General features: G+C 45.5%; 1 protein-coding gene across 1 annotated transcript in view; it reads left to right on the top strand.

Annotated features, from left to right (window-relative positions):
• Window positions 1-10,321: 10,321 nt before the first annotated feature.
• LOC306662305 (CUB and sushi domain-containing protein 1-like) overlaps window positions 10,322-26,604 on the top strand; it is a gene marked incomplete at both ends in the record, with an annotated part of 367,327 nt that continues 351,044 nt past the window's right edge. The window contains 2 exons of the mRNA XM_079141802.1: window positions 10,322-10,331; window positions 11,007-11,201. Coding sequence (XP_078997928.1) covers window positions 10,322-10,331; window positions 11,007-11,201 — 205 coding nt within the window. The remainder of the gene's footprint in view (window positions 10,332-11,006; window positions 11,202-26,604) is intronic.

Below are 26,604 nucleotides of genomic sequence, written 5' to 3'. Positions count from 1 at the left end.
GCTTGTTTGCTAAGTGGCTGACAGGTCCCATGTTTGGGTAATTCTCTGGTGACGGGTGCCCATCACTCCTGTGACACAGGTTCCTCTCGCCAACAGCAGCTCCATTCCTTTACCTTTCTTTGATCACCTCTTGCCTTTCTGCCAATTTTTAAATAAATTGGCCTTTGCCACTACATAAGAGATTATCCCATCCCCCTTGTGAGCAGACTTTCCTCCAGCGCCTTTGATGCATCCCAGAGTCACTTGGAATTTCTGGGAAAATTTGGAGCCGCTTGCTTGCAATAACCAATTGTTGTTTGAATCACTTTTCTTTGCTCATTCAAAATTGCATTTTGTGCAAGGTCGCGAAGATTCAAACTAACATAATAGTGCATCATTTTAAATTTGTGGAGCACTGTAAATTCTGCCAAAGCCTTTCAACCTTGCGGACCCATTTAACTAAATTATGCTATGGGATTGGATCTGCCCTCCAGGATCATGCCCAAAATGAAAGCAACTGCCTCATCTGGTTTTACTAGGTCGTGTTTTGATTTTTGTTTCTTGTTTGACTCTTAGAAACTCGATGGGCTTCGTGCCAGCTTTGTTAGACTGGAGCAGCCCGGATGCTGGGCTGCTCCCCCTGGCTTTGTGTGCAGGAGCTCTGCACTCAGCACGGACTCGCAGCGGGCATCCCCTGCCCTCTCTTCTTTCTTCTCCTTCCCCCTTGTTCTGCCTTTCAGTAAGGTTGCCGTAACCCAGGGAAGGGTACTTCAGAACAAAGCAAGGGTACTTCCAGCTCGTGCTGGGTGAGGTTTCTGTCCTGTACCCTCTCAGCTGATGCCAAGTTACTTCCACGCCCCTGCGACAGAAGATCCCACGGAGTCTGGATCCTCACCACCCTGTGGGTGCAGGTCCCCTCGAGGGGAAAAGGCAGGTTTGCGTTCAGCATGATAGTACTAGGAGTCCCCTTGGGGGTCCAGGATGTTCCTAAAAAGTTAAGAATTGGTATCCAAATAAAGATGGCAGGTTGCCTTTTTGGGAGCTGAGAATTTTACATACAGCCAGTGCTTTAGTGCCTTGATGCTGTGTCTGAGGGCTGCCCTGTCCAGGCAGCAGCCCACATCCAATGACCAGAGCCAGTAGGACAGGAAGGCTGTGGCTATTTGAGAGACCAGCGTTCCCTCTGAGGCGACTGTGGCCTCTGTCAGGCTGTACGGTGGCTCACCTTCCTTCTCTGCTGTCCCTGCTGGCATCCCTGCCCCATGCTGCTCTCCCTCCTTCACTTCACAACTGAGGCAGCCAGCTTCCCAGGGAAACAGCTCTCTGCACCCACCTCACGGGAAGAGAAACCGAGAGGTGGATTAAACCATGCTTGAGTGACTCCGTTCATCAGCGAAGAGCCCAGTCAAAGGCAGTCTCCTGATCTCCCAGCTGTCCACCTCCTCCAGAGGAGATGCTGCTCAGGGGTGGACTGGTAGTTAGGTCACCTCAAGCCCCTTTTGTGGGCAAGAATTTTAGTGGTTGGAATATTAAGAAAGTAGACGAAAGTTGTCTTCAGCTTGTGTGAAGAAAGTTCCCTGTAAAGAAAATGGTAAGCAAAATGACATTTCAATTCATTTTTAAAGCCTGTATTGGTTTTCAAAAGTATTTTATCCAATTTCCGTTTCCTCTTTACATTTTTCATTCTGCAAAGGTTTGAGGAAGAGGTCAGAAGTTACAAACATTCACAACAGCAGCTAAGGCACAGCATTACTGGCAGGCTCAGGTAACGGGATGCAGGACAGAAACATAGGGGTCCCAACTGCTTGGTTGCTTGGGTTTCCCCTGCTAAACTATCACCAGAGTATTTTCTCCTAATGCTGCACTTGCTTCTATAAGCGTTTCACTTTCAGTGACATCAGTACAAACACTGAGGATGCACACGGTGGAAGTAGTCCAGTAACCAGAGAAGGGGCTTGGCCCTGCTGTCCCACCCAGCACCTCAACCTCTCTGGCTCCATCTTTAACATGAAATTGAACACAATGCCTGTGGGTGAGAGAGCACAGATGTGGTTTTTTTGACAAAGAAACTCAGCAAGTGGTCGATGATATTATTTTTAAGATGATCAAGGCTCTAATTTGGAAAGAAACTGAAATCAAGGTGTGCGGGAGCCGACAGGGTACCTGTCATGTAGTTCAGAAATCCAAGAGGTGCTTCACAGTTCCAGCTCGGCATCCCACTGCCTCTTGGCCTTCATGGTGGCTGGCCAGCCGCACACGCTGCAGGATCCTCAGGACCCCGTGCCTGCACTAGGGCTGCTCCTTCCAAAGCATCGAGTCTTCGAGTCTCCATGTTGCGTTGGAGCTGTTGTGGCTGAGTGGAGGTCCGGCCTCTCATCTGTCAGTGTGTTTGTGAGTGTGAGCTTTGTCCACAAGCTCTTCTTGCTGACACAGCTCCTTCTGAGGATGCCCTTGGACTCCCTGGCCTGTCAGCTGTCCCCAGACTGTGAGCCATCCTGAGAACAGCATCCGTGGCAGTCTGAGCACAGCTAAGCTCTGGAATGTAAAGAGAACTTCTCAGGAGCAGGGCCACGGGAAACGCTTGACATTGTTAAATAGCCTTATTGAGGAATACCACCTGCTCCTGGCTTCATTCCTGCTTTTTTACAGTTTTTTTTTTTTTTTTCTTTTTGGGCTCTGTTTTCCTACTGTTTCATGGTGGAAACAGGTAATTTGGGCCCTTTCTTTCATAATATGAACATCTGAATCTTCAGCTAAGCGAGACTTCTGAGGCTTCCCGTAGACTTGACATCATGCCCTCTTATCACTTTCCTCTGGTTCAACTGACTTCTAGCATCCTTGACATCTAACGTCTGCTGTGGCCATTAATTAGTCTGAAGTGGACTGAAGAGGCCACTCAGGCCTTCTGTGTGCCCACCACCTTCAGTCCACCTGTGCCGTCGGTGGCTGAGAGCAGCCTGGAGCTTGGGTCTGCCTGCTTCTCCCAGTGGCTCTGTCAGGGTTTGCTGCTTTTCAACTCTGAATGACCGATTCACCCTTCTGTGCTTAGACCATCGTCATCCCTGGCAGTGTCTTTGCCTGGACCCTCTGTGGGGACATGGACACAGCCCTGGGAGCGCTCTGTCCTTCGTGGAAGTGGGGCCTGTCTCCTCCCACTGTTCGTACTCTTATATCTGAAATGCTTTTCTTGCAGGCAGCCTAGGATTGTTCTTTATCCAATGTGATCACCTTCGCATTTAAACTTCGGTAATTATCTCATTTGCACATCATGTGATTATTGATACAGTTGGATTTAATTGTATCATCAGGCTGTTTGCTTTGTGTTCTTTCTCTGTTTATGTTTTCCTTTGAGTTCAGTGAGTACTTTTTTATGATTCCCTTTTGTCCTCCTTGCTAGTTGTTTCGTATATTTCTGGCTTTGTGATCTTAGTGGCACTTCAGGACTTTGGTGCACATCTTCACCTTATCACTGTCTACTCTGATACTTGGCTGCTGCTTCATTTTATTCTCATTTTTGATTGACTGGTTTCTCACTGTGGATTAATTTTCTTCTTTCTGTGCTTGGTAATTATTTTTGGATGTCAGGTGTTAGAAACTCATTTGGAAGGGTGCTGAATATTTTTGTTTGCCCAAAGCTATTCCTGAGCATTTTTTAGTTGTGAATATATTTTTTGGAAGAGTTTGATCCTTGCAGATACTGCTTATGAAGACTGAATGAGGGTGAGGCATTGGGGGTGCTGCTTCTTCCTCAGTGGTAACTTCTGATTTGCCCTCTTACTTCAGTGTCATAGTCATTACGTCTAGAGTAAGTCCAGTAGTGTTTGGTGTGGAAAAGGCCAGGTAATCCTCACTCTAGTTTGGTGAAGCTCAGTCAAGGTGTTCCTTTAACGTGAAGACATACGGCTCTGAGGATCAGCTAAGTGAAGTCAAAATCTAAGACAATGCAATCCTTTCATGACTTGCGCTAGGGAATGCACTTCAGGGCTGTGCTGCTGATCTTTGCCTCACTCTAACATAATGCCTGAGACAAGCAACTTATAAGGAAGAGAGGTCTGTCAGAGGTTGTAATCCAGGGCCACTTAACCCAGCAGCTTGGGGTGTGTAGCAGCACAGGACTTGAAGTCATTTTTCATGGTCAAAATAACATTGCACTCTAATCTTTTTGGCATTAATAATATATATAAATGTTGTTATACACATGCACACATTTGTACATTAGTGATGTGTACATGTATACATGTTTCATTTGCATAAATACTTAATTTACTTCATTAAATTCAATTTGGAAGATACCAAGGTATAAAATAATTAAAACAATTATATGCAATATTCAAATAAACAGTTCTATCCTTTTAGTAGTAACACTTCAGTGATATGAAAGTTTCTATTGTATCATTAGTTGACTTTATTAAATCTTTCTTTTGGCTTCTTTAAAAAATAAAAATAAAAAATAACCTTGCAGGGGGCATGTCCTCGTCCCATCCAGCGCCTGTTGAAATCTGGACTTCAGACCCACTTGCCAGCTGGTCCTTCCGCCTGTGTTCTCTCTGGGCACTGTCTGTCCTGTAACCGTTTCCCTGTTACACAGGTTTGCAGAAAGAACTGGAAACAAATTCACAGAAGCCACATAAGAGTTCTGACCTCATCTCTACAGGGGGAAATACCCCCATTCTCCCAAGTCTGGTATCCCTGTTTCTGTATCAAAGAAAGCTGCTTCAAGAGCTGCAGATTGAATGGCTTCATTTAATTTTATTTTCTCTATTATCTCTTTTGGTGCTGCCAACAATTTCCTAAGAATGACATTTTATTACCATGCTCACAGAGACTCTGGATGCCGCTATGCGAATCCTAACACCAACAACAAGAATGGTCTGTCCCTGAAAAGTTACTCAGCCTCTGTCTCCAGTTCTCTCAATAAAAAGGGGATTATAGTAGTAGTGTGCCATATGCCACTTAGAACAGAACCTAGCACATAGTGTCTTGTATAAGTTTCAATTATTATAATGAAGTAGAGTTAATATGTCAAATAAAAAAACTCAGCTGCCTTTCTCCATTACATCCCATGTTAATAACTATGCTACATTATTATTTTTTAAGTTGATATGGGGATTGAACCCAGGGCACTCAACCACTGAGCCACATCCCCAGCCCTTTTTTATATTTTATTTGGAGATGGAGTTTTGCTGAGTTACTTAGCATCTCTCTAAACTGCTGAGGCTGGCTTTGAACTCCACATCCTCCTGCCTCAGCCTCCCCAGCCGCTGGGATTCCAGGCGTGCTCCTCCGCGCCCGGCCTATGCTGAATTTCAAGGACTATCTGGATTCTGATGTCCTTCTATTTTTCTAATTTTACTCTTTGGGACTGGGTACGAGGTGAGCTTGCACACTTTAACCTGCGTTCTTCTCTCCACATCTGCAGGAACTTTAGAATATGAAAGAACAGAGTGAGGTCCTGGCGGAGTGCATGCAGTGGCCCCGCCTCTTCCACCAGCTGTTCTCTCGCATTATCTGGTTCAGTTTCACAACAAACCGAGGCCTTTTCCAGGCCTGGTACCTGAGGCTTGGTAATTCGTCCAGTGTCACGCAGCCACCAGCCTGCCTGGCCCCTCCGTGGATGCCTGTGGCTCCCGGCAGCTCCCTGTGCTGTGTGATCGCTAGGAAACACCTGCCCCAGCTGTTTCCCCACACAGAAAGTATCTTCTTTTCTGCTGTGGCCCAAGTTCCTCTGCTCCGCCAGGTGGTGTGCGTGGCGAGGCTCACTCTTCCCTTGGTGCTCCGCCCAGCTCCTCTCACTGCTGCTGGCCTGGGGCACGGGCACCTCTGCACTGTCCCCTGGCTGCACAGGGGACTGGGAGGCAGAGGCACTGAGCACTGCTCCTGTCCTCACCGCTTCTTGTTCCACTGATGGGCCATGATCCAGCGTCTGGAGGAGAATAGATCAGGTTTCAGGATTTGAAACCCTGGTTTTTAAACCCTGAAAACAACAGAGCAAGATTATTCTGATCTTCCCACAGCGGCAGGAGGGTGAGGGGTGAAGAATTTTCCCTGGCCCACAGTCCACAGGCAAGCATTTCTGAGATGGAGGGTTCACCTTTGCACTGTCCTGTGCCACCTGGGGATTTGAGGTTTATCTCCTCAAGCTAAGGGAGGCTGGCAAAGGGCACAGTGTAAACAAGCCTTCCCTGCAGGGGCCCTGGGGACCGTTTCCACACCAGTGTACCTAATGAAATTTCATTGATTGTACACATGCTGCTAAAAATGCCACTGCTCCTTTGGTGAATTTCAGACTTCTTTCTGGAGCCTTCTGTCCCATTTAGTAATGAATATTAATGCTGTGTTTTATTGTACTATCGTGTTTTCAATTTTCTTTTGGAAAGGGATTTAATGTGACATCCATTTAATCATTTAAACAGTTGGGTTAAAGGTTTGATGTGATAGCCCAATTAAGTCACTGAATTGTGACCATATGTACTTGCCAAATCAAAATCGCTATGGAGGGAGTTTTCGTGAGCATAATTAGGATGACAGCCCATGTCTGCAGCCCTGGTGTAAACTTGGCTCAGCCAGGTCTGGTGGAAACCTGCCATGGGAGGTAGAGATTCTTTCCCAGAGCTCCTTACAAGAAAACCCTTCATGCTACCAAATGTGAGCTCAGCGCAGAATTCCCGTCACCTAAAGAAGGATTTCTTTCTTGAAGCATCCATGGGGAAGAGCTGACATTGCTCAAAGAAGGATTAGAGACAATTAAAAGTAGGTTCAAGTCAATTTGACACATTTACTAAATACTCAGGGTGTGCTCTTATGAGACACAAGGGGACATGCACTGTCTTCAGGGGAACTGGTTAAAAAACAAAACAACAACAAAAAACAGTTAAAATGAAATTGGCAGAAATGCAATTAGGATGAATTTCCTAGATTTTAAGTAAGTTTCTCTCTTCCACTAGATTTCTAAATTTTAGCAGTTTTTATGTATCTGAGCTTAAGTATTTGAATAGAATTATCACACCTTTTTTTTACAATTTCATAAATTTTTATGAAATTGATGGTCTTAGAATACGAGCATTTTTGCTCCTTTTTGTTGTTTGCAACTGGAAGTAAATTTTATAACTCATCTTCAGTTATACCTGATTACTTATTGATATTATTTATGCTGAAATTTAAATGAAAAAATTTTCAAGATGTAGTTGTTTAAAAAAATCCTCAGTCCCTAACCCATAAATTTTTAACTTTGTGCTACCAACCAATGACTTTAAATATTAAAAGATAGTTTTTAATTACTCTAAGCTATTTTTTTAGATGTCCTCACACCCTGCTGTCAGCAGTGGCACATGCCTGTACATACAGGGAGGCTGAGTCAGCAGGATTGGTCATTTGAAGCCAGAATGGGCAATTAGTGACCCTATCTCAAAATAAAAAATTAAGATTAAAAGGGCTTTGAGTGTGATTCAGTGGTAGATGGCCGTTGGTTCAATCTCCAGTACTGAAAAATAAAATGTTATGTTCAGTTTAAGGCTCTGATGTCTGTCTGCATTTTTTACCAAATGTGGGGACAATGTGATTTGAAGTTATACGCTATCAGCTGATTCTTGTTTCCAATATGATATTTTTGTCAACTGTTTTGGAAACACTTGATTTTTTCCAACTCCCATCAAGATTATGAGCTATATAAATCTTAGTTGTTGCACAGGCTATGAGAACATATGCTCTGTATTTCATTAGAGATTTATTATTTAGTTGAACCAACACACATTTAGCCAACGCCTGCTGAGGGTGGACCACCATTCCTGACCAGGAAGCAGGAGCACCCCAGGCTGGAGCCGGATGAGGTCGGCAGGAGGTGCTCAGCCAGGCCCAGCTCTACCTCATGAGAGGGGCAGAGAGAGCAGGTGTGCAGAGACCTTGGGGTCTCCTTGGCCTTCACGTCTTACCCTGTGACTGTGTGCTGGTTAGGAAGTGTTGTCAGTGAGCCAAAGAGCGATGAGAACGGAGACTAGTGCCATTCTACTCTCCTGCAGCCTTTCCTTTGAGAACGGGGTCCCACCTTGCAAAGCCTGGGAGTCTGACATGTGCCGTTTGCGTCCTACTGTAGCTAAGTGTCAGGAAGGTGAGGTGAACGCACCATCTCAGGACAAGGACAAAAGTGGAAGCCGCACAGTGATCTGAGACGCCCTGGAAATGGTCTCCCTCGCAGCCCCGTAGATCCCCTCTTGGACAGGAAGCCCGACTATTCTAGGCTGGGTTCTCAGGGTCCAGTCAGCTACAGCCACTGGGCCATTGGAAACAGGATGTCAATTATGGAAACAGCACATGCTCCAGGTTCTCTGTCTTCTTTTTGACAGTGACTCCATTCAGCACTTGCACTGATTTTCCCTATTAAAACGATCTTCCCTACTTTGCTATTGAGTGGAAGAAGCTGTTTTTTCTCAGTCGTAGGGGCTTGCTCTGCTGACACGTCAGAGCCACTTCAGGAGACCCCTTTGTTCATTAATGCTTTCCCCCAGTGATGCGTTTCAGTTCGTTTCCACCCCTGGGAACACTGACAGTCCAGGATGGGCATTCTACATCTGGCCATGTTGCTGCATAGTCACGTCCACGTGGCCACCCATGTGGCCCTTCCAGCTCCCCGGGGCACTACTGTGTCTACTGCTGTGGAATCGTAGAACGTGGGTTTTCCTGTAAAATAGACAATTAGGGAACCCATGTCAGAGTCCATTTCAAAGCATTTTCTTGCTGTTCTCCGCGGTAAAATGGGTAAGAACGCTGTGCAGGCTGCCCTTAGTCTTTAGAATGGGTCGTTCTCACTTTCCATTTGTGAGAGCGACTGCAGTTTCGTGAGCAGGTGCACAAGCATCTGGTAGATTCACACCCAGACTCTTGTCTTTCTGGAGGCAGTTTACCTGGGCACAGCTAACAGAAACAATGGCACCTGCACAGGGGGAGGAAGCTTCCTCTAGGGACGAGAACAGCTGGCCTTGTCTTTCTAGCCTGGCTTGGTTCCTTAGCATGGGACCTTCAGTACTCGCCTGACTTCGTGGCTGAGGCTGAGGAGGGCTCCCTTGAGCCAGCAGAACAGGTGTTCCTCCCCGGCTGGTGGACACCTCAGCTGCTGTGAGAGGCCTGCAGGTGCAGGCCTCCTCCGCTCACCGCCATCTTCTGCTTTGGACATGGGCCAGCAGTGGGATGGTTGGATCCTCTGGAAGTTCAGGTTTTGGGTCTTGTGGAACTTTGCGCTGCTCTCCGTAATGGCCCTACTGGTTCACATTGCCAGCAGCCATGTCTAAGGGCTCCTCATATTGGCGAACTCATCAGCATCCCCTTCTCTGGGGCCTGGGGCGGCATCTCCTTGTGGCTGCATGTGTGTTGCCCTGGTGATTGGTGATGTTGAGCACATTCTCATGGATTTGTTTCCCTTTTAATGTTTTCCTTGGAGAGGTGTCTGTTCAGATCATTTGCCCATTTTTAAATTGGGTATTTGTTTGTTTGTTTTGATTTAAAATTGTTTGATTTTCTTAAATAGTGAATCTTGCAGAATTAGAGGGTAGAATGAACAGTCATTGTCAGAGCCTGTACAAAGGTTCAGTTGGTTAGGAGGAATAACTTGCAATGTTCTATAGCACTGACAGAGTCACTGTGATTGACAGCAGTGCTCATGTGCTTCAAAATGGCTAGCTGAGGGAAGAGTGGATGTGGAATTAAATATAGAATATACTTTTTTTTTTTGGTACTGGGGTTTGAACCCAGGAGTAACAAACTAGTGAGCCATATCCCTAACCTCTTTTCATTTTTTATTTTGATACAGGGTCTTGGTAAGCTGCTTAGGGCCTTACCCTTGAACTTGTTAAGGTTGACCTTGAACTTGTGCTCCTCCTGCCTCAGGCTCCCAAGCTACTGGGATTAGAGGCATGCACCAATGTGCCTGCTTAGAACATACTTTTCTAAACAGACAACACAGTTGCTTGTAGCCTTTACTGAACTAATTTGATTTTCTGAACATACTTTTGTAGACTCTTTTCAGAAATTGCTTTTGAACAACGAGTGCTGGGCATTACTTGATTATGTAAATAGAAATCCATAATCATGTCAATAATATTTAAAAACCTAGCTACTAATATTGTTCTCTAAGTTTTTCTTCATAGCTAAGTTTGGACTTAAGTCATTTTGATAAGAAATAAAAATACATAAGCTTCTTAACTCCTTTGAATACTCTATAGCACAGTTACTAATTTACTGATGATATGCTCAATTTAAACCAGCAACATGAGACAGTCAGCAATCCTGCATGTCATCCATTCTGTCCACTGATGTGTGAATTCAGTCCAAAAGCCTGAGCTTTGACCACGGAATGAGAGCTTGTAGGTCAGGTCTCCAGGCAGCTGATGGGGTTGAGCCTCCGACAGATGAAAAGTAATGTTAGAAAAGAAGAGAATCCAGGCCCTGCTTTGGAAGTGCAGATGAACGCAGTGCTTGTGTTGTCAATGGAGGAGTTAATGCTCCCCCTGGGGGGGTCAGAGGCTGCAGGGGTGCAGAGCCCAGGCCTGGCTTCCACCATTGACAGGTTTTCATGTGATGAAGGAAGCTTCAGTTTAGTCCCCCGGAGGCTTTGATCCCTCAGACACAACAGTGTCTGGGGCTGTGCATCAGGCACCGACCCGTCCTGCGGTGCTTTCTTGCCATGCTTCTTAGGCCTTTCCCCCGACCTTGGAGTCCTCCGCGTTCTCTGGCTGTTAAGTGCATGAGCACGTGACCCAGACCTCATCTGCATCACCGAACCCAGGCACAATTGTGTTTTTGCTTTTAATGATATGGATTTATTTATATTTTTAAAAATGGTTTTAAAAATACTATTATGCAGATAATCTAAAACCTGACAACATTTTCTATTTAGATTTTAGGCACAATTCAAAATTGTTTTCTGTGCTAAAGTTTTGATCATTTGAATAGTTCAAAAGTGGGGCCTAGGCTGTGATTTGAAGGGATCTCGATAGAAGAATTATTTCTCACTTTTGTTTCTTTTCTCCTTCCACTAGTTTTACCTAGCCACACCTGTGGACATCCTGGGGAAATACTGAAGGGCGTTCTCCACGGCACAAGGTTCAACATAGGAGATAAGATCCGATACAGCTGCCTCTCCGGCTACATCCTGGAAGGTCACGCGGTCCTGACCTGCATTGTCAGCCCAGGGAATGGCGCCTCCTGGGACTTCCCGGCTCCTTTCTGCAGAGGTAATGTCCATTAAGCACGTGTCTGTGAAGTGGAGTGGGCGGAGAGAATGGCTCTGGACCTGAGCGCAATAAGTTCCCACCGAGGGGGGCGGGGCCTGCAGAGGCCAGCCTGGCATTTCCACGAGCCACCAGATGTTCCATGTAGGAATCCGCGGCTAGGACCCGATGAGCCACCAGCAAGCACGTGCCACGTTGTTATGTCCCAAGTTCCAAAGTTTCCTTCGTTCCATTTCCCAGACTTTCTGCTCTTCTTCCTGTGGCTCCCTTTGGTGTTTTATTATTTTATGCATGTTTATGTCCTTCTTGATCTGATGATTCTGTTCATCTTTTTCTCATTAAAAATGGAAAACACCCCTTGATAATTAAACTTTATCTTTCAAGGACTCTTTCGGCACTCTTCAGCTTTGAAATAAAGTGATCATAAATGAATGCACTATTGCAAATGTCCATTGCTCTCCTAGGCTATAAAGTTAGTGACTTTCCTGAATCTCTGAAATTCTTACCTTTCTGATGAAATCATTTAATTTTTTCAATCTTTATAAGAGCATCTTCAAGCTCTTGCATTTTGACTTTCTTAAGAAAACCCATCTCATGAGTCAAAACTAAAATACAGCTCACATTTTTTAGAATTTTTTCTTCTTTTTCTTTTCCTTTTTCTATTGCCCAGGGACTGAACCCTGGGGTGTTAGGCCACGGAGCCACATCCCTAACTCTTTTCATTTTTTTGCTATCTTGAGACAGGGTCTCACTAAGTTCCTTAGGGCCTCGCTAACTTGCTGAGGCTGGCCTTGAACTTACAATCCTCCTGCCTTAGCCTCCCAAGTCGCTGGGACTACGGGTGTGTATCACCATGCCTGGCTATTGAGGTTTTAATAAAATGCCCAAAAGTGTCTTGAGTGCTTCTGTGGATCATGCCACTTAGTTCTCACGACTACCCACTGACACTGACTTAGCAGGTAAAGCAGCAGAAGCCTGATTTTTGGAAGGTACCAGGGACAGTGTGTGTTGAGGTGGGATTCCCAAATCTGGCTTTTAATTCATGCTTGTGACTTTGCCAACACATGGCCCCAGGTGTGTGTCATTGTGCGACATTATATCACTCTCATGAGTGTGCTTTTGTTTTGTCCTGTGCTAGGTAATGAACATTTGCTCTTTCATTTTTTCCCTGTTAAATGTGACCTTTTCAAGAGCTCTCCGTGGTGCTGAAAATTTTTTCCTGGCTTGTTACAATGGACACCGGCTAGTCTGTGCTGGTCACTGGTTATGGGTCAGGCATTATCTTGTCATGCTTACGGTTGCCCAGTAAGGGTGCTATTGAGGATTCATTCGGTAGGTGGAGAATTGGAGAGGAAGATGAGAAAGGTGGCTGGCTACGGCTTCCTGCAAGGCCTCAGCCTTGGGATCGGGCATGTTGGGATCATCCCTTTCTCCAGAAACCCTTGAGGATGTGCACTGACTCCCCAAGGCCCTTATCCCTCCTGAAGTGTCCTTTCCTCTGCATGCTCCTAAACTCCTTCCCACCCCTCCTGATTTTCATTATTTTCTCTTTCCATCGTCAACACGGTGGTATCCTCACAACCTGGACCTGTTCCCATGCTTCTCCATGGACTCATCTCCAGGGATCCCTCCCGTTGGAGGGCACTGCCAGCTGAGTGCCCCGGACCCACCCCTCCTCTTCTTGCTTCTTTCCATGGCTGCCTCCAGTAGGTCCACTTCATCTGGAGATGGTGCTGCTTTGGCACTGAGGCCTACGTGCTCAGGTCCCCTGTAGAGCCGCCCCTGGTCTTCCGTCTCTCCTTGGTGTACCTCGCTTCCCGCTCTTGCCCGGCTGTTGCAGTTAGGTTTCCTTCTCACTGGCCCTGCTCAAAATTGAATAAGCTCCACGTCTAGACTCTCAATCCCACATCATGCTCTGCTTCAGATCAGTCTCCCCAGGCAGAAGGCATCACATCCTTTATCTCTCAACCAGTCCCCCTCAGTGACTCGACAAGAAGAAGCTGCAGACCTTTCAACTTGGCTCGCAGTGTGCTCCATGACCTGGTCTCAGCTGAAGACTGCAGCCTCATCTGTGGGTGAACACAAGGCTCCCCTGCTCCCATGCAGTGCTCTGTGGGGGGCCTCTGCAGGCTTCTGAGAACCTGGCTCCTGCCCCCTGCCCTTAGCTTGGTACCTGTCTTTGTGGGAATGTGGCCGGTGGAGCCCATGAGATCCACACAGTAGCTTTCCCCCGAGGCTGTGGACCCCCACATCGCTCGCTCCTGGCTCCGGTTTGGCACTTCTGGTCCCCACTTCATCCTTCCATCTCAACAGTCGTGCATCCCATGAATCCGTTGAATCTAAACTTAAGTCCAATTTGTTATGCATTTTCACTGTCATTCCTTTAATTGCTTAAAGAAAAGCAATTGTCTCTGGCATTTATTTTGTCACGAGGTTATATGTCAATGTCTTAATGATGTTTGGTCAACTAGTTTGTAAGCACCCCAGATATCAGATGGCACCATTGAAACTGTACCTTTGGTTTCTTTTGAATGAAGACTCATCCTCAGTCACGGGTGTTGACCAGGTTGTGTATGTAACACCTTCTTTTCGCTCACATTTCCTCAGTAATCCTTTTTTTCCCTCCTTTTCACTGAAGGGTCTTTACTAATTCCACAATTACATACCTTATAAAGTCAAAGTTGAATTAGTCTGCCAATCATCTTTCCTACTCTTTCACCAGTTTTATTAAATCCCAACTGCATCAAGATTCTTTGGTCATACATATTTACTTCTGTGTTACAGATTAATACATTTATACTAAAATACTAAAGTTTTGTCTTTTCCAATACTTGGCCTAGTAAGGATACCAAGGGAGTTAAATAAAATAATGTGAAAGACACAACAGTATCTTATTGATCTGGATAACTGGATCACAAAAATATCAATGATCTAATTCTTGTAAATGTGTAGATGTGGCATTATCTGGGAAAGACATGAATGGATTTCAGCAGTGTGGGGTGAGATGATTCTAAAAATGAAACCACCTTCCTTTCTGCTTCCCAAAGTTATTTAGTTCCAGGAATTGCTAGAGGGTTGCCCTTGACAGTGTTACTGACAGAGACTCCAGTGTGTCCACTCAGTGACATTTGTCCATTCACTTTTCTTTCCAATGGGTGTTGTTTAACCTGAACAGTGTCACCTAAGTGCATGCACCACCTATAGAATCACGTAAAGCTCTCCAGAGAAAAGTGACATGACCGTCTATTTAATATGGGTAGTACCTAATGAAGCGTGAGGTCAACCAGCTGTCCCTGAAACTGTCCCCAGAACAGGAAACCAGCATGGCCCCCACGCCAGTGCTGAGCAAGATCTGGGATGCCCTCTCTGGAGGAGAGTCCTGCCACTATCCTGGGGGTCCTGGTCCTCACCTGAGGTTTCCGTCTCCCACTTAACTGTACCCCATCAATCCCACTGCTGGCCACAGTCCTTCAGAGGGTCCTTCACCTCATGTAGGTGAAGTCCAGACGCAAGGCCTCATGGGCAGGGACTCCACACCATTGGTGGAGGCTGCCTACAGGTGGTGGGTCAGCAGTGGTGCCAGCCCCCAGCACTGTGATGACTTTTGAGCTCACAGTCAGTCGGGGACGCAAGGCGCACTCAGAGGTCTGGAGTCAGGAGCGTGTTTCCATGTCCTGGTGGGCCCTTTCTCTTGGGAAGTGCCCATTCAGATGCCCTGTCCATTCCCATGGCCTCCTCCTCATCACTGTCATCTGCCACGAGTCCTTCAGGCTTCTTGTGTTTTGGATGTCAGTCCTTGTAACGGGCAGGGTCTGCGAGTCCTTTCCCTGTGTGCGGTCCATCTCTCCACCTTGTGGGTGTCCGTTCTGCCCTGCAGACCCTTCTGGGTTTGAGGTAGCCCCAGGCGCCTACTTTTGTTCCCATCAGCTATGGTTTTGTGGTCTTTTCTGGATCTTGGCTGCTCTCACAATAAAGTCCTGCCCTGGGTTCTGCCTAAACACATACACGTAAGATAAATATTCACCTCAATGTTTCAAAACACAGTCACCATTTTGTCACAGTTTTAGGGAACAAAGGGTGTGGCAGCTATTCTGACTTTTTTAGAGTTGACTAATTTTATCCATCTCAGGACAGTTGTGTTTTCTTGGAGGAGTGAAGAGTAATCAGCAGGCCAACTGCTGCTAAGTGAAGAGCCAGCAGCAGTATCAGGGATGCCTTTAATAAAACCTGCTAAATAATGCATGCCCAGGCTTCATTTAGAGTCATCAAAGCTGTGAATCCCTTTAATTGATAAACCTCACATAATGTGATTGCAAATGACAATGTCACTTGCTAGCATTTTAGGAAATGTCAGTCAAAGATTTCAAATTGCAGATGTTCTGCTGCCGGTGATGAAGGGGTGGGAAGACTAGGGCGACAGAGCCGGAGGGGAGGAATACTTATGCCTTTATGGGGGCCTATAAATTCTTTGATACTTGAAGTACAGCTGTGTTCTACCATCTACGTTGCAGAAGTCACCGTGTAAGATGGATCTTCAGTGATCTGTCAGGCTGGGGCCAAGCAACAGGAAGGATGAGTCCTTTAGTCAGCTCTTCATACTGCGAAGACCTGAGGAGGACTCAGTGGAGGGAACGTTTGGGGCTCACATTTCAGAGTTCTCAGTCTATAGGAGCCTCCTGCATTCCTCAGGGCCTGAGGCGAGGCAGAACATGATGGCAAAAGCATGTGGTGGAGGACAGTGACGGGGGACATGGCAGAGAGAGAGCTCTGCACCACAAAGACAGAATACAGACCCCAAGGCACACTCCCAAGAACCCTCCTCTTCCGGCCACACCCCACCTGCCTACCGGTGCCACCCAGTTAATCCCTGTCCGTAGATTAATGTGCTGATTAGATCGCAGCTCTTGCTGATTAGAACCCAGTCATCTCACCTCTGAACTCTCTTGTGTCGTCACACACGTGAGCTTTGCGGGGACACCTCACATCTCCACCATAGCATTTCATTCTGGCTGGGACCAAGCAACGCAAAGGATCAGCAAATGGGGCGTGCTCTTGTAGGGAACCTGGCTTTAAAGGAAGTCTGAGTGGTTTCAGACTAATTATAAACAGGTTTCTTTCATACTGTGCAAAATCTCCTATGTAAATCTTGCCAAAACAGAACAAAAAAAAAAAACTAACCATGGGAAATGTACCCGCACTAGGTAGCAGTCAGCCTGGTCTCAGGTTCCACATCTTCTCTAGGCTACGGCTTTCTGCTGAGCACCATGTCTATATGACCTGTTTAAACACAATCCTGTGCAACTTTAGAAATTACTCATCAGCGCCTCTGCAGGTGTTTTTCACCTTGTGGGTCACTTCATAGTACTTTTCCATTACTGTTTCAGCCATATTAGGCTGAAAGCTTTGAGGGGAGTGTTTGCATGCCAAGGTAACTGTGTGCATGGTGACAGGCAGCGACACAGTGTCCAGCAGCGGACACTGCCTCTCCAATTCAGCTTCATCACATGCTAACTGGCAAGGCATGGGCAAGCTCTTTGCTTGCAAAGCCTCAGGTTCTGCAGCCCTGAAATTGAGCTGATACTACTTTCAGCCTCAGAACTGGTCAAGATGAAAGGACTCCAAGTGCTCAGTTGATGGCTCTTGGTGTTCTAGTACCACCATTCTAGAGCTGGAGTGGAGAGAGTGGACCGCACAGGATGACTCCAATCACATAGCATATTTCGCTCACGTCCTCCTCCATGAGATTAGAGTTACATCACAAACGTTCCAATTTCAATTGGCAAAATTTTATTCTCAGTCTTACTGCTAATTATTAGTTATCTCTCCCATAATTAAACATAATGAGTGCTTCCAATGTTTACTTCTGCACGTAATGCTATCAGTGTCTCTGTACAGATAGTGTTGCTTTGTTTCTTCTGTTTAATTATTTCCTAAGGATAGAATTCCAGGGATGTTATTTATGTTTTGTAAATTTACAAAGCAAATTTCAAATTCTATAATAATTTTCATGATAATTATTCTAAGTTTTGATATTAGCATTTCTTTTTAATTCGCTCAGAGTTTGTTGACACTAAAATTATACCAAAAGTTTAATTGATTTTTAATTTCTACTATGGGCTGTAAAAATGGCCCCAGTGAAGATGGTGAGGTCAGATTGCCCAAGGAAATTGAAGTAGCATCTCTAGGCGTCATTAAGGGTCGATACAGGATTATGACCATGGATTAGAGTTAGATCCATCAGTGTGTTTACTGTTGGTTTTATTCCTCCATGTTCACTGCATGGGAGAAAGAGGGGTCCTGGCTCAGAGTTGGATCTGAGGCATCTTCCTGTGTTCTCCTCATCAGAGTCAGGTGATGCTGAAGGCAGGAGATAAGTAAATGATGGCATGAAGCTCAGGATGGCAAGTGAGAAAGGAGAACCCTGAATCCATGCCCTGGAAGTGCACCAGTGGGGGTCTGAGGCGGGACCTGCTGACTGTGGGGAATCATCATGTACCAGCTGAAGGACATCTGGGAGATGCTGGTGATGGGTAGGCGAGTTGGGCTGTTGGGAGAGTGGACAAGTGAGCTGAGAGGCTCACTCTTCAAAGGATCACCTGCGTTGACTTTGAAATCAGCCAGAGTTAGATGAAGTTTTGGGAGAAAAACATTGGAAAATATGGCAGTGAGCCAGGTGCTCCAATGCTCCAGGGCTTCCTGTAGAAATTTACAGGCAAGGACGAGAGAGTCAGGGTTTGCTCAGGCCTGGGTACTTCAGGGAGGAAAGAAACAGTCAAGTGGAAGTGGCCGTTTCAGGCGTGGTGGTGGGCACGGGGCCCGCCTGTGGACCTGCTGTGGGGGGGCTGTGGTGTAAGCCCCTGGCCCTCCAGAGGACCTGGAAGACCTGGCTTCCTCACCTAGACGGCCTGGTTGTTACTAGAGGAAGGAGAGCTGTCTGGCAAGTCAGTGAGTGGGGTTCCAGAGGACTGAGTGGAGGGTTTCAAGAGCTTGGGCGGGGTGGCATTAGGAGGTTAAGAAAACGTAACGCACAGGTATTTGAGGGTACGAGGCTGGGGTAATGGGGTCCCAGGAGACCAGGGCTTCTTGTAGTGACTGTAATAAACAGGGATGAGGATAAGCAAGGGTGATTTCCTGAGTCTCAGGAGTAAACGAGGTGAGTCGTGAGGACAGGACCAAGGGGGTGGGGTGAGGTGGGCTGTCCATGTCTTGAGCCCCTTTCATGCCAGTCTCAAGAGGAGAGGGATCCTGGGGAAGGTGGCTGCATGCTGACCACCACCTTCCAGTGGAGGCCTGCAAAGGGACATCTTACCCAAAGCAGCCAATATTTAAAATATCTGCTCAAAAGATATTTTATTTAGTCAGTATAAAATGACCACCATGTGCCAAATTGAAATAGGTAACAATGGCTATTTTCATTGAGGGGTTCATGTTTTCACTGTTATAAGATTTTTACAATTATTAATTCACTTAACTGTCACAACAACCCAAGGATGGATGCCATTGTATTTCTGTTTTCTATAGAAAACCAAACTGAGGCACACAGAAAGTTACAGCTTTCCACAAGAGCCACCAACCTAAGTGTCAAACTTTGATTCAAACCCAGACAGTCTGATTTTCGAGTTTTTGCTGGTACACTCAATTTAGGGGAAGAATGTTAAATAATATCTCCTGGTATTACAAGTTGAACATTATATTGAATATATGTATTTCTGACTTCTTTCCCTGATATTTTCCCTGCGGTTGCTAAAATTGACCTGAGACTGTGCATCTAATTATATAACCTGCATTTTATAAATTTAGAGCTATAACTTAGAAATTCACTGAAGCAATATTGTGGGTGCTTGGTAAACACATTGGATGATCATACATATGGACACATCCTGCCTTATTTAATGATTTATCTGTCGTTGTGTATGTGGGTGGTTTCAATTTTTCATGACAGATATGGAAAAGTTATGTTTCTAAATAATGTTTTATTCTGTATTTTGAATTATGTCTGTAAGATGAATTCCTAGCAAAACTTATTCTCAGGCAAGGAATGTATTTTAAAGTTGAGAATAAAACTTTTTAAAAGTTTGAAATTCCTCGAGGGGAAGTACAAATCAGTGCACTTTGATTTCTGCTTATGTTTAGAATTACGCTCCCCACTTACAGAACTCAGCAGTTTCAAATACATCTTTTATTAAAAATCTTATCTTCTTCTTGGATTAACTCAAAGGCATCCAGACTTCTTGTAGCTGTTACAACCTTTTCTTCAGATGCAAGATTTTTATCAAAATCCAACGTGGGAAGCACTTTCAGAAACAGTGTCGTGAGAGCGGCCTCTGGTGTGGGAGTCTAGCTGCAGACCAGACTGGCCTGCTGCCTACTGCTGCCAGCTCTTCCCCATGGAAATCCTGGGAGCAGCTTTAGATGCCAAACAAAGTGACTTGATATTGACATCCATCGTTCATGTAGAAATATCCGTCAATATAACTTCCTTCTCTCCAAGAACATGGGAGGTCCTAACACCTTCCACTGCCTTCAATGTCTTTCTTCCAGGGCTGGGCAGTTTTATCTCCTTAATTAGACTTATTCCCAAGTTTTATTTTTAAGGTTATTGTGCATCGGGTAGATTTCTTGATTTCTTTCTCAGCAGATTCATTATTAGAGTACAGGAAACTGTTGGTTTATGAATGTTGAGCATGCATCTTGCTAATTTGCTGAATTCATTCTTCAGCTCTAGAAGTCTTCTGGGCTCTTCTAGATATAAGATCATGTCATCAGCAGAGATAACCTGACTTCTTTTCCTGTTTGTGTCCCTTCAATTTCCTGCTCTTGCCTGATTGCTCTGGATAGGGTTTCCCATGTTGAATAGGAGTGTTGAGAGAGAGCATCCTCAATCAGGAATGTCTTCTTCCTGATTTTACAGGAAATGCTTTCAGGTTTTCTCCAGGAACTATGATGTTGGCTTCAGGTCTGTCACATGTAGCCTTTACAATATTGAGGTCAGTTCCTTCTACCCTTAGTTTCTCCAGTGCTTTAACATGAGTGGGTGCTGGATTTTATGAAAGACCCTTTTCACATCTGTTGCAATAATCATGATTCTTATCTTTAACTCTATTTAAGTGGTAAATTACATGTATTGATTTGCATATGTTGAACCACCTTGTGTCCCTGGCATGAAACCCTCTTTATCATCGTGTACTATCATCTTGATATGCTTTTGAATGAGGTTTGCTAATATTTCATTAAGAACTTTTATATCTCTTCATCAGGGATATTGGTCTGTAGTGTTCCTTCCTCCGTGTGTGTTTATCTGGTTTTGGTATCAGGATGATCCTGGCTTCATTAAATGTATTGAGAGTGTTTCTGGAATATCATGGAATAATTTGAACAAGACAGGTGTTAGTTCTTCTTTAAAAATATGGTAGAACTCAGCCGAGAATCCATCTGGTTCTGGACTTTTCTTGGTTGAAAGTCTTTTAATTGCTGTTTCAATTTTACTGCTTGGTATTGGTCTGTTTACATTTTCAATATCCTCATGGTTCAATTTGGTTGAACCAAATAGGTCACAGGTGTCTAGAAGTTTGTTAATATATTCTAGACTTTCTAGTTTACTGGAATATCAATTTTCAAGTTTCTGACAATCCTTTGCTTCTTATCTTCTGGATTTTCTAGTTTATTAGAGTGTAATTTTCAACAGAGTTTCTATCAATCCTTTGTTTCAGAATTGTCTGTGATAATGTATCTTTTTTCATCACTAATTGTGTTTAACATTGCTGAAACAAAAGTAATAAAAAAACTACCCTAAAATTTTTTTGGAAGAATAAGAAACCCAGAATAGTCAAAGAAATTCTAAGCAAGAAGAATTTTACTGGAGGCATCACAATCCTCAATCTCAAATGTACTACAGAACTATAGTAACAAAAATAATATGGTGTTGACACCAAAACAGACTTGAAGACCAATGGAATGGAAGACACTGAACAAACCCACAAACTTACACTCATCTAATAGTTGACAAAGGTACCCAAAATAAATGTCAGAGAAAAGACAGTTTTTTAAACAAATGGTGCTTGGAAAAGTGGATATTCACATGTCAAAGAACAAAACTAGATCCCTATCTCCCTCCCTGTACGTAAGTCAAATGAAAATGGACCAAAGAGCCAGGAACCAGACCAGAATCTTTGTGTGCTGGACAAAATCACAGGACCAACACTCCATCCTGTTGGTAAAGGCAGTTGCTTTTCCAGGGTGATTTAGTTCCTCTCAGTAGTGTTCGTGTATACTTTATTTAATGCAAGCTTCTAAGTTTTCATTAGATGGTTAACAATGGAACTCTAAATAACTCTTTCTGTTTTCCTGAGACTTTCTCATAATTATTTTTGTTTATGTGTGGCTGCGGACCAATTTGTTTTCTGTCTGCTCTGACTTCATCTCCTGAATCTCCCTTCTCCCATGATGAGTGTATAAAACCACAGACAGTAAGCTCTGCTACTTGCGGCTGGGCTACCTGTCAGAACCAGCACCACAAAGCAAACACTCAAACACAGCCTCCATAGGTCACTCAACCATCAGTTTCTTCTTGATGATTTTTTCTGGACAAAATATAATATTACTAAGAGAATTGCTGTGTAACTTATAGACTTCTCGTTTTAAATGTCACACTTGAGCAAGCAGCTTTCTGTGGTGGGATTAGCTGCTGCCCTACTTCTGTTCTAGATGGGGAATGGTGTGGGACATGCCCAGCCCCAGGGGTGGACCTTTTCAGGGTAAAGTGACTGAACGGGGCTTGATGTGGCTGACTATAGGGTCTGCATGCCATTGAGTGAAAGGAAGAGTGAAGGGTAAAGGAAGCTGTGCCCCAGGCTGCCTTCTGGAGATGGGCTATGGGACACAGAGCCTTGGGTCCCCTGTTCTGCACTGGCCAGCACTCAGAAGAGGCCATGCTAGGAGGTGAGCCTGACTGAGGTGAGCCAGGGGCGACTTCTGCAGAGACCTGGAGGTGCTGGGGGAAGCCTGGTAGGCAGGAGGGCAGGTGCAGAGGTCCGGGAGCAGGGTGGGTGGCTGTAGGACCAGCCAGGCCTCCTGGGGCGGATCGCTAGCTGTACTCTGAGTGTGGTGTGGGCGTTAGCGGTTGGGAACAGAATGTGCTAAGCTTCAAGCTACGTTTTTAAAGGGTCGCTTTAGCCGATCTGAGGGGAAGGGATTGTAGAGGGTAAGGAAAGCAGAAAGACCAGTTACCCCTGGTCTGCCTACGCACCTGTGTGTCCTCACCGTACCTGCACGTGTGCCACGTATGTGTGGACACCACGGGTGACTGCGCATGCAGGGAAGGCCATCAGCCATCTGTCCGACGGATGAGTCCAGCGGACACTCATGAGAGGGGTACGCAGGCGCGGGAAGACATGCACCGCATGACCCCCAGGTGGAGTCCAAAGGAGTCCAAGTTCTAGAAGCAGAGAGGACGGCGGCTGCCGGAGCTCTGGGCCTGGGGAGGAGCACCCAGCAGAGAGCCTGGCCTGGGCTAAGAGGCGGCAGCACCAGGGGCCGGCGCACCGCTCAGGGGCCGTGGTCCAGGACCCGCACCGTGAGCTCGCGTCCGCCCGGGAGCCCGTCTCCCCAGCGTCCCCGTCTGCGCTGGCCCACCTGCGGCCTTGCGAGGTGACGTGCCCCATGGAGCACACGAGCGCACGAGGCTGTGCGAGGTGTCGCCCGTGCAGGCACACGCACGCGCACACGCACGCACCTGGCCATCAGCAGGTGGGCCACCGGATGAGACCCTGCCTGGAGCAGACCTCTCCAGGGGCCCACTGAGAGAACCAGCCGAGGCTGCTCGGCAGCCTCAGCCCCTGCTGCCTGTCAGCCCTGGCTCCCACCACCACAGCTCAGAGGCCCTGCAGGAGAGCTGAGTGCAGGCTGCAGGTGCTGTCTGAGCAGGTCAGGTTCCCAGGGAAGCCTGCCGCTGCGGCTTCACTGTGCAGTGTCCACACCCCAGTCCAGGGCTGGCCGTGGGGCTCTGAGTTACCACAGGTGCCCAGCATGCAGGCCAGGGCTCCACCGCGCCCGGTGGCAGGAGAGGGGAGGTACACACAGGGCCGTGTGCACATGCACACGTGCATGTATGTACACACACACATGCATATATGTACATACACACATACATATATACATACACACAGATCCATATCACAATGCCATCTTAAGCATGTGTGACATTTTTGTCAATTAGACCTCAGTAAAACTGAGAATGAGATCAATTTCTTCATCTTAAACACAGCCCTGTGTGTGCATGTGCACTCTGAAGCTTGCGACTAGTGTTAAGCAATGTTTGGCAAAGGTCTGTGGCCTTGATTTCCCTAAGTCCAGGTTATCATCCCTAGAAGTAAAACTCATGTGGAACTGTTAAGTGACATATTTGTGTTTAATATTTATAGATAATTAGAAGTGTTTACAACAACATGTTTTGCATTCTTGCTAGTTTTTCTATAAAAGGCCAGCCTGCTTGTGAAATTAATCTCAGAAATTACAAACATTTCTGTCTGAAAATACAATGTCATATAAAAATTTTAATGTATATCTACCACACATTTTTTTTATCAGAATTATAATCCTAGGGTTAGATATGCTAAATAAAAGTAACTACCATTAAGCTAATATAACTGTACAAATGTTTTTGTCTTCAAAAAGAGAAAGTAGTGTAGCTTAGAGAATTTTATAGCTTTTTCCAAAATAAGTTCATTTACCTGTGTTTGTTTTTATGAAAAACAATTGAGTAATGTGTACCAAATATGAGAACATTTTCAAATATTGTTCCATTTACTCTAATTCCTTCAAATTGCTTGATGCAAATAGATTAAGGGAAGACACCAGTATGTCATCCCTTTGCCTTAACAAATTTAAATGAGCCAAATATCTAGTCATCAATTGCTCATCTTGGCTCAAAGAGCAGTGCGCCACCTTTGGGCAGGACTTCTCTGCCTCCTGCTCACAGGCTGGGGCTGAAGGGACCCAGTGGGAGGGGAGGAGCCTCAGGAAGCGCGGACAGTCCGGGTGTCTGCAGGCGCGCCCAGGCGCCACAGCTGTGGGAATTTTGCTCAGTCCTGGGCAGGGGCAGGATGCTGTGGAGCCTGCTGTGCAGTTGAGGACAGCACCTTCAGCAAAGCCTGTGGCCAGCATGTCAGTGCTGCCCGGGTTCAGGGCCTGGACCGCCCACACTCATTATTTATGTCACTAACTTTACAGTTTCAGTGGACACATAAAAGTGTAGACATTGTACATGTTGGGGGGCTACCATGTGATGTTATCATACACGTGTGCAGTGTTTGATGCTTAGATTGGGTCAAACACATTTATCTGCTCAAATTTTTATCATTGCTCTTTGGTGAAAGCATTTAAGCCCTTCCTTCAGATTTTTTAAATACTCAGGGTGGTATCCATATCTTCAGCTGTCCTACCATGCAGGAACCACCAGAGTGGCTTGCTCCTGTCCCACCATAACTCAGTGCCCTCTGCTCAGCTTCCCCTCCCCTGCACACTCCCTGCACCCTCTCTCCCACTAGTGCCCCTTCCCAGCTACTGATAACAACCATCCTTCTCTTGACTTCTGGGGATCAACATTTTCAGATTTCACTTATGAATGAGACCATGTGGTAGGTGTCAGAGAGCCTAGATTATTTCACTCAGCATAATCATCTCTGGTTCCATCCATGTTGTCACAGATGACAGGTTTTCATTATTTTTGATGGCTAAGTAGTATTCCATTGAACACATACATGTTCCCACCAGGGGCAGGAGCAGAGTATCTATCTACCAGATTCTACCCTCCATGGGTGTTGACTGTTCATGAGCACTGAGTCCCAGTGCTCTGTCATGGCCCTGGTGCTGCAGACATGGGGAGAGGCCTCAAGGAGAGGCATGGGCAGGCATGCACCACAGGGCAGATGGCAATTATACACTGAATGGGGGCCCTTAGAACATGCTCTACTGTGGAGATGGAAGGCTTCCATTTCTGCCCAGCAAAGACTTGATCACTTAGTGATATTTTGGAGGAATGCAATATACCATCATTAGCCAAAGACAAGTTCACAGCTGAATATGATTTCAAAAATCAATGAATTCAAGTAAAATAATGTAAAATATGTTTTAAAAACTGTATTGCATTACTTGTGTTAACTTACAGATCTGAAAACCTAAAAATGAAGCAATTTATTTAAGAAATATTGTGTTCATCAGAAAGAGTACGTAACCCTTCCTCAAATTCAGTTCTATGTGTAGATGTGTAAACTGCTCCAGTTAGAAAACAAAAACCTTTGCAAAGCGAGTGAGGAAATCAAGAATCAGGAAATTCTGTCCTAAACGTATTTGCAGCACCATTGGTTTCTAGGCAGTCGGGGTCTGTGCCAAGGAGAGCTTCCTGTGCCTAAGCTTTTGGCCCAATTAAGGTCACGGAGCATGTTTGTGCATTTGTTTTTTATGATTAATACTCAGAGAAGTTGGCAACCAGATTACCTTATCTTTTTTAGTTTTTTAGTGTTTTGCATTACTCACTACTGTACTGGGGCTTCTCTGTCTTGGACCCTCATCTCCCTTTACATTTTACTTTAGGATGAGGTTTCCTAAGTTGCTGAGGCTGGCCTTGAACTTGAGTCCTCCACCTCCTTCTCCAGAGCTGCTGAGACTCCAGGCCTGCACCACACGACTCGGGTCCATCAGATTATCTTAATGGTGTTCTGCCATATTTCTTGCGCCAACTCTAGAGAGAATGTCAATACCTGCCATACATTCAGCCTGGTGTCATTCTAACCATAACTCACTTAAAAATATTCTATGGGTGTTAAAAATCTCTATCAAAGGAAACGATCGTGCCTGTAGGTTTGGGAGAAATGTATTTTTCTCTCTGCCATCTTTTCTTTTTATTTTCTCTTCTCTCTTCTCTATGTCATCTACTTCTCTCCCAAGAAATCCACCACGGACTTGTGCCACTGGGCCGCTCTTTCACGGGGTTCCGTCCCACCCCAAGTCAGCAGGGTGCTTTGTCTCTGGTCCTCTGGACTTCTCATTCTTCAAGGGAAGTCCAACAAAGATACCAATCCTACCACCTGAGCTCCTTGGATTCAGAGGGTCCAAGTGCTTTATGTGAAAGTGGCCAGGAGAGTACTTAGCTCAACATTGCTCATTTTAAGATGGAAGGAAGATGACTGGGTGGGAGGCAAGGCCCTTCAGTGGGGGATCTGAGCAGGACCTCAGGTTCCTGTGGGAAGCTGCCGTGGACTGTCTGTACTCAGTGCTGTGCACTGCTTGCCAAGTGATGTGATATTGGCTCTCTGGTTGAGGTACTGAGATGTTTTTCTAGAAGAATCCAGTTAGGCTTCTTATTGCACACACTCCTGCTCTATGTTTCTACTATACTATAACATAAATT

The sequence above is a fragment of the Sciurus vulgaris genome, assembly GCF_902686455.1.
Source record: "Sciurus vulgaris genome assembly, chromosome: 5".
Taxonomy (NCBI): domain Eukaryota; kingdom Metazoa; phylum Chordata; class Mammalia; order Rodentia; family Sciuridae; genus Sciurus; species Sciurus vulgaris.
This window is presented reverse-complemented; position numbering and strand designations above follow the sequence as displayed.